The sequence below is a fragment of the Leptosomus discolor genome, chromosome 14, assembly GCF_034619465.1.
Source record: "Leptosomus discolor isolate bLepDis1 chromosome 14, bLepDis1.hap2, whole genome shotgun sequence".
Classification (NCBI taxonomy): Eukaryota; Metazoa; Chordata; class Aves; order Leptosomiformes; family Leptosomidae; genus Leptosomus; species Leptosomus discolor.
Genome location: NC_141404.1, coordinates 10,799,360 through 10,814,128, shown reverse-complemented (window position 1 = coordinate 10,814,128; position 14,769 = coordinate 10,799,360). Strand labels below are relative to the sequence as shown.

The following is a 14,769-nucleotide window of genomic DNA, read 5'->3' as shown; positions in this document are numbered from 1 at the left end:
AGTGATGCACACTGCTATTGAAGTTTTCTTGGATTCCAGCTGTCTCTTAACATTTGCAAAACACATTTACTTCTACAGCATGAAGTCTATAACTGATGTACGTATCTTTTCTTTAAAGGACACAAACAATGCTTCACATACTTCAGCGGTGCAGGTAGAATTGTCTGGTAGTTGTAGTGTTGTTGCTGTTGGCTCAGGATCTGCAGCTGCAAAAACAGTTGCTGCTGTTGTAGCAGACGAGCATAGTTGGAGTCCATCTGTGGCTCATTTTTCTCACCTTTCTGATCAGGTGGAATGTATTGATGATACTTCAATTTTTTCACCCTTGGCTTAGGTTCTTTACATTTTTTGCTCCGATGCTTATCATTTGGGTTCTTTGGGTGGCTTTGCTGTTCATGGATGGAAAAGATTGAAACAACTCTAACAGACATCTCATTTACAATCAGTTATGCAAGGTACAAAGATGAAGCATACAGGAGCCCATTTACTGCAAAGAGTTGCTGAATACAATTACCCCTGCAAACCTGCCCCAAAGGATCACTTACCATCCTTGAAAGGCTATTGTACTCCAGCTGGCTTATACTGTGCACAAGGGGTCATCAAATCACAGTTTGTGATTGCTTTTTTAAGAGATGGCACAAGTGAAGCTAAGGGATTCTGCTAGTCATGACCCGTCATTGCAAAGAGGCATTAATCTTAAACAGCTAAGTTCAAAGCCACGTAGCTCTTTACAAGTAACAGCTAGTATGTAAAAGTCCATCTGTAAACATTTGCAGGTCGTCAGTACTTACAGGTCTAGATTCAACGCATGGACAGACAGTCCTATAAATTAGAGGATTACTCGTGAAAATTTCAGCAGTATCCTTACTAGCAATACCTGCACATGTGGTAAAACCCACTTACTTTACAAGCTCTTTGAAATTATTTTGAATGAAAAGTCGAAGGCAGTTACCTAGTCATATAGGAGGTATCAAAGCAGAAACCCTGTGTTGATCCATGCACATCTGTTACACAGATAGCCTGTTTTGGGGAATATCTGAATTTGTCATTAAGTTCCTGCATAAGTAAGCTGGTACAAGTCCAGCGATTTCACTGGATATAACTAAATTTATACTACAAATTGACTACCACAGGTCATCCTTGTAAATTTAACCAAGAATTAACTTTCCGTGGTTAGGTAGAAGTCTACACGCATATAATCATCACACAGCTGAAGACCTTTGGCAATGTCGCTGAAATGGTCTTACAGACATCTTCTATCACAGCCCCCTCTCTAACTGTATTTGAAAAAGTTTTCCATGCTGCTAGGTAGGTCAGTGCAGAAAAAAGAATTAACTACGTTCTTCTGATATTCAAATACAAGGATACTATAACTCCTCTCCCACAGTGCATTCTGCTTATACAATAAATGAACTAAGAAAATAGTTGCGGAAAAGGAGCAATGCTGTTCACCAGTTTGGTTATAGGTAGACTATTAATGCAGTTGCCTCGTTCTTATTAAATTACTCTCCATAAAAAACTAGATTAGAAAAGATTAGTTTCACCATTAGAACGCAGAAACTCAATATTGCAAAAATCTACTGTTCTTATTTCTTAAGAGCTTCCATAGTAATGTGATACATAACTCTGCTTGAAAACTTTTGTTAACTGTACTTAAGGACCTCTTGAAATAATGAGCCTGTCCCCACAAGTGTCAATGTAGCATACAAAAGTTTTCAGTCAACAACAACCCAGTATGTTCTCCTGAACACTAATAAAAGTTGTTGTTAGTTACAGGCACTATAACATTACTTGTGTATTTTTTCATTAACTGTATTGTTGGAAAAGGACCTAGATGAAGAACACAGGCCTCAGACGTCACTATTACAGATACCCACCTTTACTAACGTTGGCCCGGGCTTTGCTGCAGATACAGTATTTGTGGGCAGGGTGCTTGTAGCAGTAGACCGTGTAACATGCTGTTCGATTGTAGAGGGAGTTTTGAGAAATTCAGGAACTGGAGAGGTTAAAGGTGGATACTAGTATTAAAAAAATATAAGGAAAAAGAGAAACATTAAAAACATCCACCATCTGAATAATTGAAAAAATGTGAAACGGTTAAGACAATTTACTACCACGTCAAATTCACAAAATATTTTTAGGAGGAATGATGAAAACAGGAGTTTCTTGTGTACATTTTGGCACACTTCACTTCAAATGTAGCAAAGAAGATAAACTGTTTTCTTACCTTGAATTCTTAGTTTACATTTTAACTACTGCATGTAAATGCATTCAAAATCGTGTATTTACTCAGTCAGGATTTACTTCTAGTTTCACCAAAGCAAAACAGTAATTTATTTTAAGATCAATTTTTGTAGTACATCATCATAAGTATTTTTCCAAGATTAATGTTTTCCTTAATTATTGTGGTTTTTTCTGCCGGTAAAAAGAACGATAACCAAAAAGGATTTATAATAACGTAGAAAAAAAAGCTGCCTGGAAGGGCTTTGTTTTCACAACCCTTCCACTGTTGTTCTGATTTGCAGAATTCTTTTCTCCTTTTAACATACATGAAAACAAATAAAGAAATACCATGAAAACATTTTCTTGCTGTCTTTCTTACAAAATGATAAAAAAAAAAGAGCTGGAAGGACCTTCAGAAGTAACCTCACCCATTCAAGTCAGGAGCATTTTACTTAAACTGCTCATAATATGTGTTTGTCTCTCATTGGTAGCACAGAATCATATTAACTAATTGATGCCAGTTCTTAACTTTATAATTGCAAAATTATTCTAGAACTGACAGCTGTCATTCAAGTACTTTAGCTCCTGGCATAAGGATAAAAAAGAAACCTTCTCTTCAAGTTAATCAGTCAGAACTACAGGAAAAGGTTATGTCAATTTTTTTTTCTTGTTAGCGTTACCAAGTTTCATATATGAAGGCTTCTAGAACCAAAGAATTACAGATTTTTAAAATATAACTAGTGCAACTAAGTACAGAAGAATAGTTCAAATGAAATTTTAGTAATTATAAACAAAAGGATAAGGGTTAAAAATAATTAAAGGAAGAATGGAATGCATTGTCAGCAGATACCACCATTTGTTCTTTCTCTGAAGCAACATTAAAATTTGACTCTAGACACACTACATATACACTGAAGCAGCTACTGAAGTTATGCTGCCTTATTACTCTAGAATTGAGGCCTTCACTATTTTCTGTCTCTGAAGTCACAAGGAGAATCTTACCACCCAAACCAGTACTGTCAGAAGAGCCTCTCTTTCATGAAGGTCAAACATCAAGATAGGAAAATGAACTTCTTGTTTCAGAATGATCATGCAGCAGCAGAGCAGGTGGATTTTGAAGAGACAGCTTCTGATTGTATTTTCATGGCAACCACACCTCTGACTGTGCCAGGAGGCGCATTTCTTCTGTATTTGACTGCCAGCACCATTATATTACTGTGTAGGTAAAATCCAGTAGCCTGAACTCTACTGAGTTTGTTCCCTTGCTGTTACAAACATCATGTGTGTAATTTCTTCTATAAACTTAGAAAATTCCATATAGGCTTCGGACTTTTTTATTATTCTTCTTCTTCCTGGCACCACTATGCCTACCAGAAAATTCCCAAAAGTTTTCCTACATAATAACCAAACTTCACTGAGCTTAACTTTGTTATATCAATTTTTTCTGTGCTGAAATTATTTTCTGATTTAAAACCAATTTCCTTCTGTACTGAATATCCCTCTGATGTGATATAGACTCTGTACATAAACAGATCTCAGCCCTTGTTTTTCTAGCTACACAGATGAATTTTTATTCTTTTCTCACAGAAGAGATTTTTCATCACTTTTCCTGTTCCTGTTACAGTTTTCATTAGTCTTTCTTATACATAAGTAACTGGAAACGTATAGGATATTCCATATGGAGACCCATATGGGGTCTCACTGGATCCTTACAGTGGCATTAACACTTCTACTGGAATCACCTCTTCTGACATACTTGCAGTTTTACAGAGGAAGTACACAGTAGCTCACAGTCAACTGCTGGCCACTGCACCCCAATTGTCTTCCTCCTCAGATCCCTTTTGAGCCAGAGTCTCCAGGCTTCCACATTTCTTTTTCATGGGAAGGTGCGTCTATTTTTTCTTTTTAAGAACTACTCCATTCTATTGGAATTCCATTTCTCTCCTAAAAGCCAAATCAACCAGTTCTTTCTGCATATCAACAGTCCAACTCTCTGCTGACTATGCCTTCCAGCTTTTGTTATGTGACCCATTCTTATGTCAAGGTTGTTAGTGGTAACATGAAACCAGCATGTCCCCAAATCAACTCCTGTAGAGCACTATTACCAACTTCCTTTCAACCCAATACTTCCCTCTTTGTCCTGTCTCTGCTAATCTCCATCCTCTCCAGTTTTGCTAGTTTAATACCATACAGTATTAAATCCAGACAGATGAAATCAGTTGTATTTCTGTTGTTTGAGAAAGCAATTAGATCACCTAGTACAATGTTCCTTTTATAAAAGCCCATCCATTTCCCTTACATTCCAATCAGTAAATATCCTTTTTCTCCAGAATACATTCTAAAACCTTGCATTCTAATTAAGTCAGACAGGTACTTCTCCCTACTTCATTTCTTCCTATGCTCTACTATTCTTCCATGAGATTGTACCACAAAGGGCTTAAATCCATTTGAGAAAAACAATTGGTACACATTTTGCAACTTTATGTCCTGGTTCTTTTGTATTTCTGGGATGGCAATTATCAAGCTGCAGGCGCTACGCTCTCTGCCTTTTGCTTACAAGTAAATGATAATAATTCTCCCTTCTATCTCTGCATTTCTTTTATACATTTTGCTGCGTGCTCGAACAGGCAGCTATAGGTAGCTTGCTGTAACCTATCAACTGTATAGTGCTTCTGATCCTTCTGTAGTGCAGCCGCGGAGAGGAAAAGCTCCAGGTACTGCTTTACTAAATGGCAGGATTTAGTATGCCATGCCTGGTCTCTGAAACATTGCACACATGCCTGTCTTGATGTTGTGTCACTTTATGGTGGCGGGCTAAAGATATGAATGCCTCTATTTTTATATCCAACTTTCAAAGTGTTTGCTCTGGAAAGCATCCGATATCTACACAGTATGTTATTTGCTGGACTTGCATAAGAATTGGCAGGGGACTTTAGAGGGACTTGCCCTTTAAAAAAGGGTTCTGGATGCTGTATTCCAGCATACTGCACTCCTGTTGCTATCAAGTTTAAAAGGCTTATTCTAGTTATAGCAGTAACATTTCAAAAAGGCACTTAAGTTTGTCTTTAAAGTGTCAGGTACAGTATTACCATAAAGCACAGGATAACTCTAATGATCTCATGATTTTCACTGGTTCTTAAGTTTTCTTTTCCTGAAGTCCCATCTAAAAACCATTTTCAATGTTTGATACTTCAGCTTATTCATTACACAGTCTTTTACCATTCATCATTCTGATCCTCCTTGACCTCAAACAAGTAACTTGACTCCAAACATACTATTTAGCAACCCGTTATAGACTACGAAAACAACTCCAGAATGACAGCACAAGAAAACACTTTAAAATGGAAAAGTTAGTAACTTTAAAAAACAACCAACCAACCATCAAAATAAACAAACAAAAAACCCCACTACCACCATCCCTATAATTCATATTGCTTGAAAATCATGGTGTTAAATATTCTCCTCTTGCCATAGAGTAAATTACTTTTTCCTTACTTTAGTTGTTATCCTACAGAGGATTAATGGCTACATGAAACACAAAGCTTTTTACAGACTTCCCAATTTTACCTACAAGCATTAGATAAGGCAACCATATTATTTACTTGAAAAATTTTAAAATTCAAACCCCTAAATTAACAGGTCTCAACTTCTTAACTTGTTTACTTCACAAAGTAATGAAAAGATTATTTCCTTTGAACAGATCTTCCATCTCCCATTACAGATAATACGATTTCTGGGCCTTTTCTTCTAACTGCAAACAAGCATCTAGCAGGTCCACAAACCTCAGTCAATATACTAAAAAAAACAGTCATTATATTCTGTCTGATAAAGCAAAATACTTCAGCTGTTTTGAAGATACCTGTTTAATGTCTTCAGAATTATGAACATCACAATTTGACCTCTTTAGAGTGGTGTGGTTAAAATGCCTAATCCTTACCAGATGTAAATACATCAGGTTAAAGTAAATTTTAGGTCATCAGTCAACGAGAGCTGAAGGTTCTCAAAGTTATGTTACATCATCTGAGGCCTGGAAACCTGTGGAGGAGTAAGCCTTGAAAAGAACTCTGGCTGCACTCCACTGTTTTCAAAATATTCTTTGTATTTTATGTTGTAATACAATGTAAAATTTGTCGGAGAAAATTAAAAGAATGAAGGAGCAATTTCCCAGACACATCTCCTGTAGAGACATGCCATGCCGTTATTGTTTATTTCAAACGGAACAACAAGGGAAGTGTATGTTTTATTCTGCAGAACAGCAACTTCACATTTCAGATCTGTGCACAGAAGCAGCCGTAACATGTTATGAAAGCCGTAAGCAAAGGACTCAAGTTCTATCTGAAGTGCTTTTTCATTCACGTTCAAGCGCTCTGTTATTTTGTTGTTGCAATCACCTATCTGTCTTATGCTTCCTACTTGAAAAGCTTTTGGCGCGTACTGCTCTGAGGATTTTTATTTAACTCTTCACTAGGAACCTAACTCTTTACTTAGGAATCTAATTTCATGAGTTGGATAAATTGAAAACAAACCACAAGTTATATACTCTTGACATGAAACCCAATTCACATCTTAACCTGTATGCTAGGGAACAATGAAATAAAACGGATGTGCCGTACTTGGTGTCCAGCATTGTTTTTGAATATGAACTTTGCAACACTTTTCCTATCTACTATAGTAATAATAAAAGCAAGGAGAGTAATTCCAGATCCTGAAATACTCAATTGTCAAGTATTCATGGTCATTAAGACAATAACATCTTTGGGGCAATATTAATCTCATATTTAACTGTCTAATTTTAGATTACTTTATACAGTAAGAACTCAATACTCCATTTTGACATCTTTTGTTTGTGTCTTAATTTATAAATTGCAGTGAAGTTCCCTATGGAGAGCCCTGGCTTTGCTACGTATGGATCCTCTGAGATTTTAAATATATAAATAAATGCATTGTCTAAAAGAATGCTTAATAAAAAGACAAGCAAGAAAATAATTTGAACCGCAAAGTTATGCATCTTTTTTCTGTTTGTGTAGTAAAGTGATGAAGGAACACTCTTAAGCAGTCCTCCTGAAAAAAAAAATGTTATAAATTACAGTTGATCAACATTAACCTGAAGAATATTACACATTTATGGAGTACCATTCATATAATGGTCAAATTTTGATACATTCTTAAATTCCTTCAAAATGAAGTATTTTAATGTTTGTGTTCCACAGGCTAAAACATCTTGTTTTCACCAGATACAGATGTGCATGAAGTGAAGTTAAAGTTCTAAAGCTTCTGAATTTCTATCAGCCCCACTTTCTGCTTAAGGAATACTGCTCAAATTAATACAAAACCTTTCAGCTAATTAAACAGAAATGACAACATCACTGAGATTTCTGTGTTTGGTTATACACACATGGTATACTGATATCAAGTACAGAAAGCTGAGTGGAGCATTATTAAACTAATGTCATTTGTAAGTCACTTTGTATATATAACCCAAAGTCTTTCCACTAAATAATTTATTGAAGTGTAAATATGGATAGTATGGTAAAATGCATCAATCTGAAACAGAAATCATTTTTCTCTGATAATACTGCTTTCATTTATGTACCACAGGGAAATCAGCTTATTGGGAGAAACAGTAGTTCAGGATCAAGGACTTTTTTCTAGCTCAGGATTGCTCAGCACACGCGTAAATTTGATTCAACAACTAATTCAGCATTGATACAAGGCAAAATTTTTGTTACTCTTCATTTCAACACATAAATACAAACTGATGGTTCCTCCACACAAGTATAACTCAGAATATAAGCACAATTTGTCATTTACTTAGCTCTGTCAGTCTCAAACAACCAAGCTGTTAATGCGTGGAGATGAACACTGTTACATCTGGCAAGTTTGGAGTTTGCTGACCATTCAAGCTAGCTGCCATCAGACAACGTATGATGACTTTGCTTGCCTTTCCCTCCACTCGACCCTTAATTTGGTTCTCTTTCTCTATCCAGAGAAAAGGTTCCATGAAAGTTGCAGAAATATAGTTAAAAGCAAAGCCTTCTCCTCTTAACTGGGCTTAAATTAGTGAGTTTAAAATTACTAGCTGAGGTATCACATGAAACATAATACACATTCTATTTAAGCTAAATAACCTTTGAATAAATACATATACCTCACTAATGAATAAACTTACTAGTTAACTCAAAGGGGACGATTAAAGATCTGTGAAGTGAGCACTGTAAAAGGTATTGTAGAAAGCATCCAGATAACTGTATGATTTGCATATAACCCTGTGGTTTCAATAGCTAATAGAAGATAAAAGAAATTAATTTGTAGCACATGATCTTTCTTTCATTACTATTTGGCAAATTATTTTACACCAGCACTTTTTTGATGTGTTTAGAGATGGGGTAGGTGACGTTACTGTCCATTTCAAATCACAAAATTAAACTGTTGTAAGAATTCTCTTTCAAAACTAATTTTTGCAACCCTTTTGAAAACTCGGAACTGTTTTCATTCCAATTCACTGTTCTTTAAATCCTGACACATTTAAATGCTTTATTATAAAGACAACATTTTATCCGCCATGGCAGACTTAGTTACTTTCCTTTCTTTGTAAGTAACTCGAGAAAATACAAAAAAACCTCATAGAAAAATCAACATAAAGGTTAATTTAATTTCTTAAATAGTAAATTCCTTAGGCAGTATTTTAAAACTGTAGGAGAGAACATTTAAATTATGTGGGAAACCTTATTTTTTTATGGGCTTTTCTCGAGATAATGGAACTGATGTCAACTGCTGTTTTTCAGCTAAGTTTAATTCTAAACGAGTTCAAGACCTTGCCCAGAATGAAGACAGACATTAAGTAATCAGTAACAGCTGGAGTAAACCATGGACATGACCTTTTAAACAACTTCTGGGAAAGCTGTAGATCTTTTACAGGCCATAATGAATTTCAGTGAATTTATGACTTTACTACAGTCTATGGGAATTTCATCATTGCCAACAGCTAAGACAGAGTTCTAGTCTACACACTCCCAAACAGAAAATGGAGTCCCTGACACTCCTTCGCAACAGGAAATGTATTAATTCCATAGGAAACTGTGCACCATTTCTATAGTGCCAAAAAACATACTGTGAAGATTTTGTTTCAACATTTGAGAATCGTACCTGTGTTGACGTAGTAGTATTTGGTGCTACTGGTGATGGTGAGTCACCTGGTTTTGGCTCACCGGGGGAAGCTGCTGAACCCTGGGATTCTTGGCTGGCTGGCTGATCTGGTGATAAAGCATCACTGCTGTCTTCATCAAATGAATAATCATCCAAAGCTTGAGGATAACTCTCTTGTCCAACTGCTAGAATGTTTACAAAGAAACAAGCAAAACAATTTTTTTTTAGTTACACAAATTAAATTTAGACATTGGTGGCAGAATTAGCTAATTGCTGGAAAATTACGTTTTCAGCACAATCTAAACATATGATATGTAAGTATTTATTGTGTTTTTAATATAATGACAGCCATATTAAATCATATTCAAGGACTCAATTAAACTAAATGCATAGCAGAAGTTGTTTTAATAAGAGATTGAAAGGTATGTTCAACATAGGTGGAGTGCGCACAGACACCTAAGATGTATGTGGCCGTTACTCAATCTTTAATCAGTTTGATTATTTTGTAATAATTTTTATTAAGAAACAAGTCTTTTCAAAGACAGCATTATACTACAACTATATAATTCTAACTTAGTTTTGAATAAAAATAGGATAACTTTAATTAAATGATGACCAAGTTTAGGACTCAGAAGCTGAAAGTATAAGTAGTAATAAACTATGAGTATGTTTTCTTCTAGTGAGCTTTACCCTCAAGAGTCAAATTATTATTTTGCACAATCCCATACAGGTAACAGAAGCTGTGAGACTTCTACTTGCCTATAATAGCTTCTTTAACGCTGGAGTCTACAGGAAGAATATTTTTTTCCACCAGTTCCATAGGGCCAGGCCTCTGAGCAATCTTCTCATTCAGATCATCTGCCAACCGAGCTCTCTTCAGTTTCATCTGAGTGGCTTGTAGTGAAGGCTCTGCAAAAGTCTCTAAAAAGATAGACTGATTTAAATATTCTGCTCCTTCTCTTCTTGAATGTAATGACAAACAACATTGTCTGGTCTTTGCAATAACCATTCTGCTTTTATCAAACGTAGGCAAGTAGTATTCTGAAAATTCTCAAGTTATAAAGCAAAAATAAGATTTTATGAGTACATGTTGTTCATCCCCATAACCGTGTTTTTCTATAAATACAACATTGTTTTTAACAGCAGTAATACTTTTGGTAAGCACTTGTATAATGTCCAACCATAAAGCAGGGAACATAAAATAACAAACGCTAATTATAATCTGAAGATAGCATATGCTGCTCTGATGGTTTACCTATGGTAAAGGTTTAAGTAATCCATTGATTTTTGGATTCTCTCTTGACATCTTAAAAAGTTTACATTTAAAAATAGCTTTAGCACAAAATGGAGTCTTCAAAATTGTATTTCAATGAAAATAAGGAGATAGTCTGTCAATATGGGTATGATCTATCAATATGGATATTTCTATCTGCATTTAGTATCCAAATGCATGTTTTGAAAACTAATGGCTATTGAATTGACTTGGATTACAGTTATTCGGAAATTTCTGTATTTGGTAAGATTACGGTGAAACTCAGTAATAGAGCCCCATTCATAAAAAGACTGCTGTTTCAAATGACCTGAACAACAAGGAAAATAACAAGGCAGGGTAAAAGTCAAGTTTATGAAAGACTGTTTGGGTGATGGTGATGGTGGGTGAAATACAAGGCTGTCATCTTATTTTAGGGTATGTGTAGAAATTGAAGCAATATATACACTACATGTACATACACCATGGTATAACTACCATTATAGAATAAAAGCCACACGCAATTGCAAACAAATACACAGTTAATGATACTTTCAGTGCCATAGGTCTATCTATTATTATACAGACTTAGAATACAGATTACAGTAGACACTGTAGAAGAAGAGAAATAGAGCATATAAACCTTTAGAAATAATTCATATCAAAGCCTAATTCAGTTAGAAAACCAAGTGCATACCAGAAGTTCCTTCTAATAGCAGCTTAAAAGGTATATACAGCTGGGTACATACCTTCGAGGATGTGCATTCTGACCAGCTCAGACCGGTCCGGCCTGCTGCGAATCTTGTGCTTCAAAAAATTTTCAGTCTTTAAAGAAATGAGGAAATAACATTAACTACTGTTTACTAGAAAAATCAAAGTAGTTTGATAAATCACTGATGTCCAGTCCATGAATATTTGCAGTTGCATTCAGACAGATGGACATCACTGTTAGAACATGGGCAGTAGAGGGGTTTGGTTTGTTCTGTTTCTTTGTCAGTTAAGCAGTGCTAATGAATTTGTGTTCTCCCCAAACAAGTTGGGATTGTTTCTGGATTTGATCCCATACATACATACTACACAAAATCACAATAGTATACATTTTCTACAGAAATTCTGTACAAGCACAATTTACCCAAGAATCCTATTCTTAACCGGAGGTAGCTCTGTATTACAGTATGACCATAAGTCTATGTCCCCACCTTGATCCGTGTGATGGACTACGAAAGTTCATCTCAGATTTGACACCAGTATTTTACTTTAATGGATTCTTCCAAGATAAAAGCACATTATGACTGTAACGGTAATAATTTTCTCATGAACTTGGAGAATTTAGTATCACATACAACTGACTATCCATTTTCAGATGTTAATAACAAGTTTACATGAAGTGGTTTACCCTGGCTCGCTCCAGGCTCTTTATCTGCTCATGGAATGCAGCTGGACTTTTCAAAGCTGTGAAGGGAGAGTAAGAGTTAAATTGACAGGAAGTGACTTCCAAAAGAAATACCCTAACCATTATGTGTGCATGGGTGTTTAACACCATCTCAGAGTTGTGTTTGCATCTGACCAGGCTTACATTTGACTCATGCTAGTTGCGTTCACTTACATTTAACAGAGATAAGCAACACACCTATACATAGTAGTGGAATATTCAATTTTAACAAATACTATCTTTTCAAATAACTTTTTCCCTATGTACACCAGAGTCTATTTACCAAAACTGTTCCACAGTAGAAATTTTATGAGGTAAGGTTCAGAATGCCAAAATACCATTTCATTTATTCCACAGTATTTACTATCTGTCTATACCTCATACTTGCTGTTACTAGAGAGAACTGGACTGTCCCTTAAGAACTATTTGTGCTGATCTTTAAAAAAATATTTGTAGAAGCCCCAAATGTTCAGATTAGAAAACAGAATGATGGTTAGCTGCTAAATAGCCAAAAAGAGTAAAAACGACTATTCAGCTAGAAATAATATGAATTGTAAAGTTCTTGGCTTGTTGAAAAGAAGTGAAATGGCAGCAGGCATAATCCATCTTATTTGCCACATTTTTGGCAGATCTAAGATACTGCAAAACAAAATCTTTAACACTTTTTGACAGTTTAGAAGTTTTTCCCGAGGTTTCACTCAAAAAGAAACAGATCCTTCCGTTCCTGAAGATAATGAACACTACAGACCTGGGAAAGTGAAGATGCTTTAGCAAAGCAATCTGCAGTCTGCTGAATACTCAGAAACCCTCAAGAAGAGAATAGATTTAAGATAATGGGCTTTCAAGCTAGTGCACACTGGACTATTTTTAATAACTTGACACAATTTTGATATGTTTTCAACGGCTGGGGTTTTTGTTTGTTTGTTTTAAGAAAAAACACCTTTCACAGGTGAATCTTTTGACAACTTGGACCTCTTAACTTCAGCCCAGTCTCATCCCACACTGTCCACTTAGGGATTCTCAATGTTTTGTGTGCACCACTCATTCTGAGGCCAGGCTGATCTCCAAAACAAGTCAGAAGATGTTATACTAAACAATTAGCACAGTCATTGGGAGCCCAAGTGGACGAATGCCAAAACTGCTCTAAGAGTTAACTGCAGTTGAATTCTAGGCTATCCATATTCAGGAGGACCCTCTTGTGATTCCTAAATTGATTTTAGATATCATAAGTGCTGCTGCTGGAACAACCATCATCTCTTAACAGACTGAAATCAATAAAGGAGGAAATGGACTCTGGCAATAAAGTGCAATTGCATAAAGCATGCCAATCAGGTACTTTCAAAATTTAAGTGCTGTGAGTTCAGACGTAACAAATGTAACAAATATCCAAATTTACAAACATTATTTGCTTGTCAAAGCCGTATGTCATGCAATTAAATTCCAGTGGTAGAAGAGAGTTAGAGATAAAAATGGTTTACTGAAGAACTGATAACTTCTTGCATAGCTGTCAGGATGGTAGGTAGCCAGGCCAGAGTCAGAAGCTCAGCATTACAGAATCCTGAAATCACAAATACATCTCCAACTCTATTTATGAACTTGGTGACGCTGTTGCCTTAAGTGAGACACTTCCCACTAAGGTGATCAGCAGCATCTTAACTCTTCCAAAGATAGCATCTAAAGGCATTTGTTGAATTTTTACCACTATATAATCTTTGTTTTAGAAGAGAATACAAAACTCTTACACCAATTTGGACAGTTTGCCAGATGTGGCAAGTTGATCAGGAACTTCTGGCAACTGGAAAAAATGTTCTAAAACCAAACCAATTTTCTAAAAAAAAAAAAAACCAAAAAAAAAACCCAACCACAAACAACCCCCCACAGAAAACCAAACCAAAAAAACAACCACAAAGCAACTAACCAACAAACCCCAAAACCAAAAAACCAAAGCCTCTTCCCATATTCTTGGAAATGTATTCATACTCAGAAAGAAAGGCCTAGGCACAGAAGCTTCTGCAGCGAGTCACATGATTCAGTGTACGATGCCCAGCCTGATCCACTGCTGTGTGTCCCGTAACATCGCAGCTACCATTGCGTGTGCAAGATCTGACACAGAAGGCATCAGTCACAACCTCTACGTGTCCTTTGTTTCTGTTTGGCAGCCCTTGCCATGCTACTCTTTGAAGACTGCTGGCTTTCTTATTGATGTCCACTCATTTATATAGTTCAATATATTTCATTAAGATTAGTCATAATGTAAAGACAGAAAATAAAAGCAGAATCAGACCATGTCTGCAAATTCTTGCCTTTTCATGGCAATCTCTGTTTTAATTGAAACATTAGGTAAGCATGACGAATATACTTCATGCTTATTCAGATTACGAAAAGGATCCCACAAGTCTTTTCAAATGTGAAAGTTACTTTTAATGATTCTTACAGAAATGCTTATCTTCATTATTTTATATATTCAGTTCATTATTAATACAGTATAGTAATACAAGTACTGGAAACAATGTCTTACGTGGCATGATGCCCTGGTCCACCAGCTGTTCTCGTGTCCGTCTTTGTTGCAGCCTCAGCTGAAGCACTGGCAAAAGAAAACAATCATTCATTCATATGTAAGCATACTATCCTTCTAAAAGTACAAAAAACTCACTCAAAAGATACCAAGTATTTCAACTTTAGAAATATTTTTTCTGTATGTATTCAAACCTGACAGTAA

General features: G+C 35.8%; 1 protein-coding gene across 1 annotated transcript in view; it reads right to left on the bottom strand.

The window, feature by feature from the left end:
- Positions 1 to 14,769, bottom strand: part of MRTFB (myocardin related transcription factor B) — a 56,324-nt gene that overhangs the window by 14,909 nt on the left and 26,646 nt on the right. The window contains exons 2-8 of the mRNA XM_086472875.1: positions 14,569 to 14,634; positions 12,015 to 12,070; positions 11,368 to 11,443; positions 10,129 to 10,290; positions 9,370 to 9,554; positions 1,878 to 2,018; positions 142 to 389 (exon numbers count right to left, since the gene is read on the bottom strand). Of these exons, the coding sequence (XP_086329001.1) occupies positions 142 to 389; positions 1,878 to 2,018; positions 9,370 to 9,554; positions 10,129 to 10,290; positions 11,368 to 11,443; positions 12,015 to 12,070; positions 14,569 to 14,634 (934 nt within the window). The remainder of the gene's footprint in view (positions 1 to 141; positions 390 to 1,877; positions 2,019 to 9,369; positions 9,555 to 10,128; positions 10,291 to 11,367; positions 11,444 to 12,014; positions 12,071 to 14,568; positions 14,635 to 14,769) is intronic.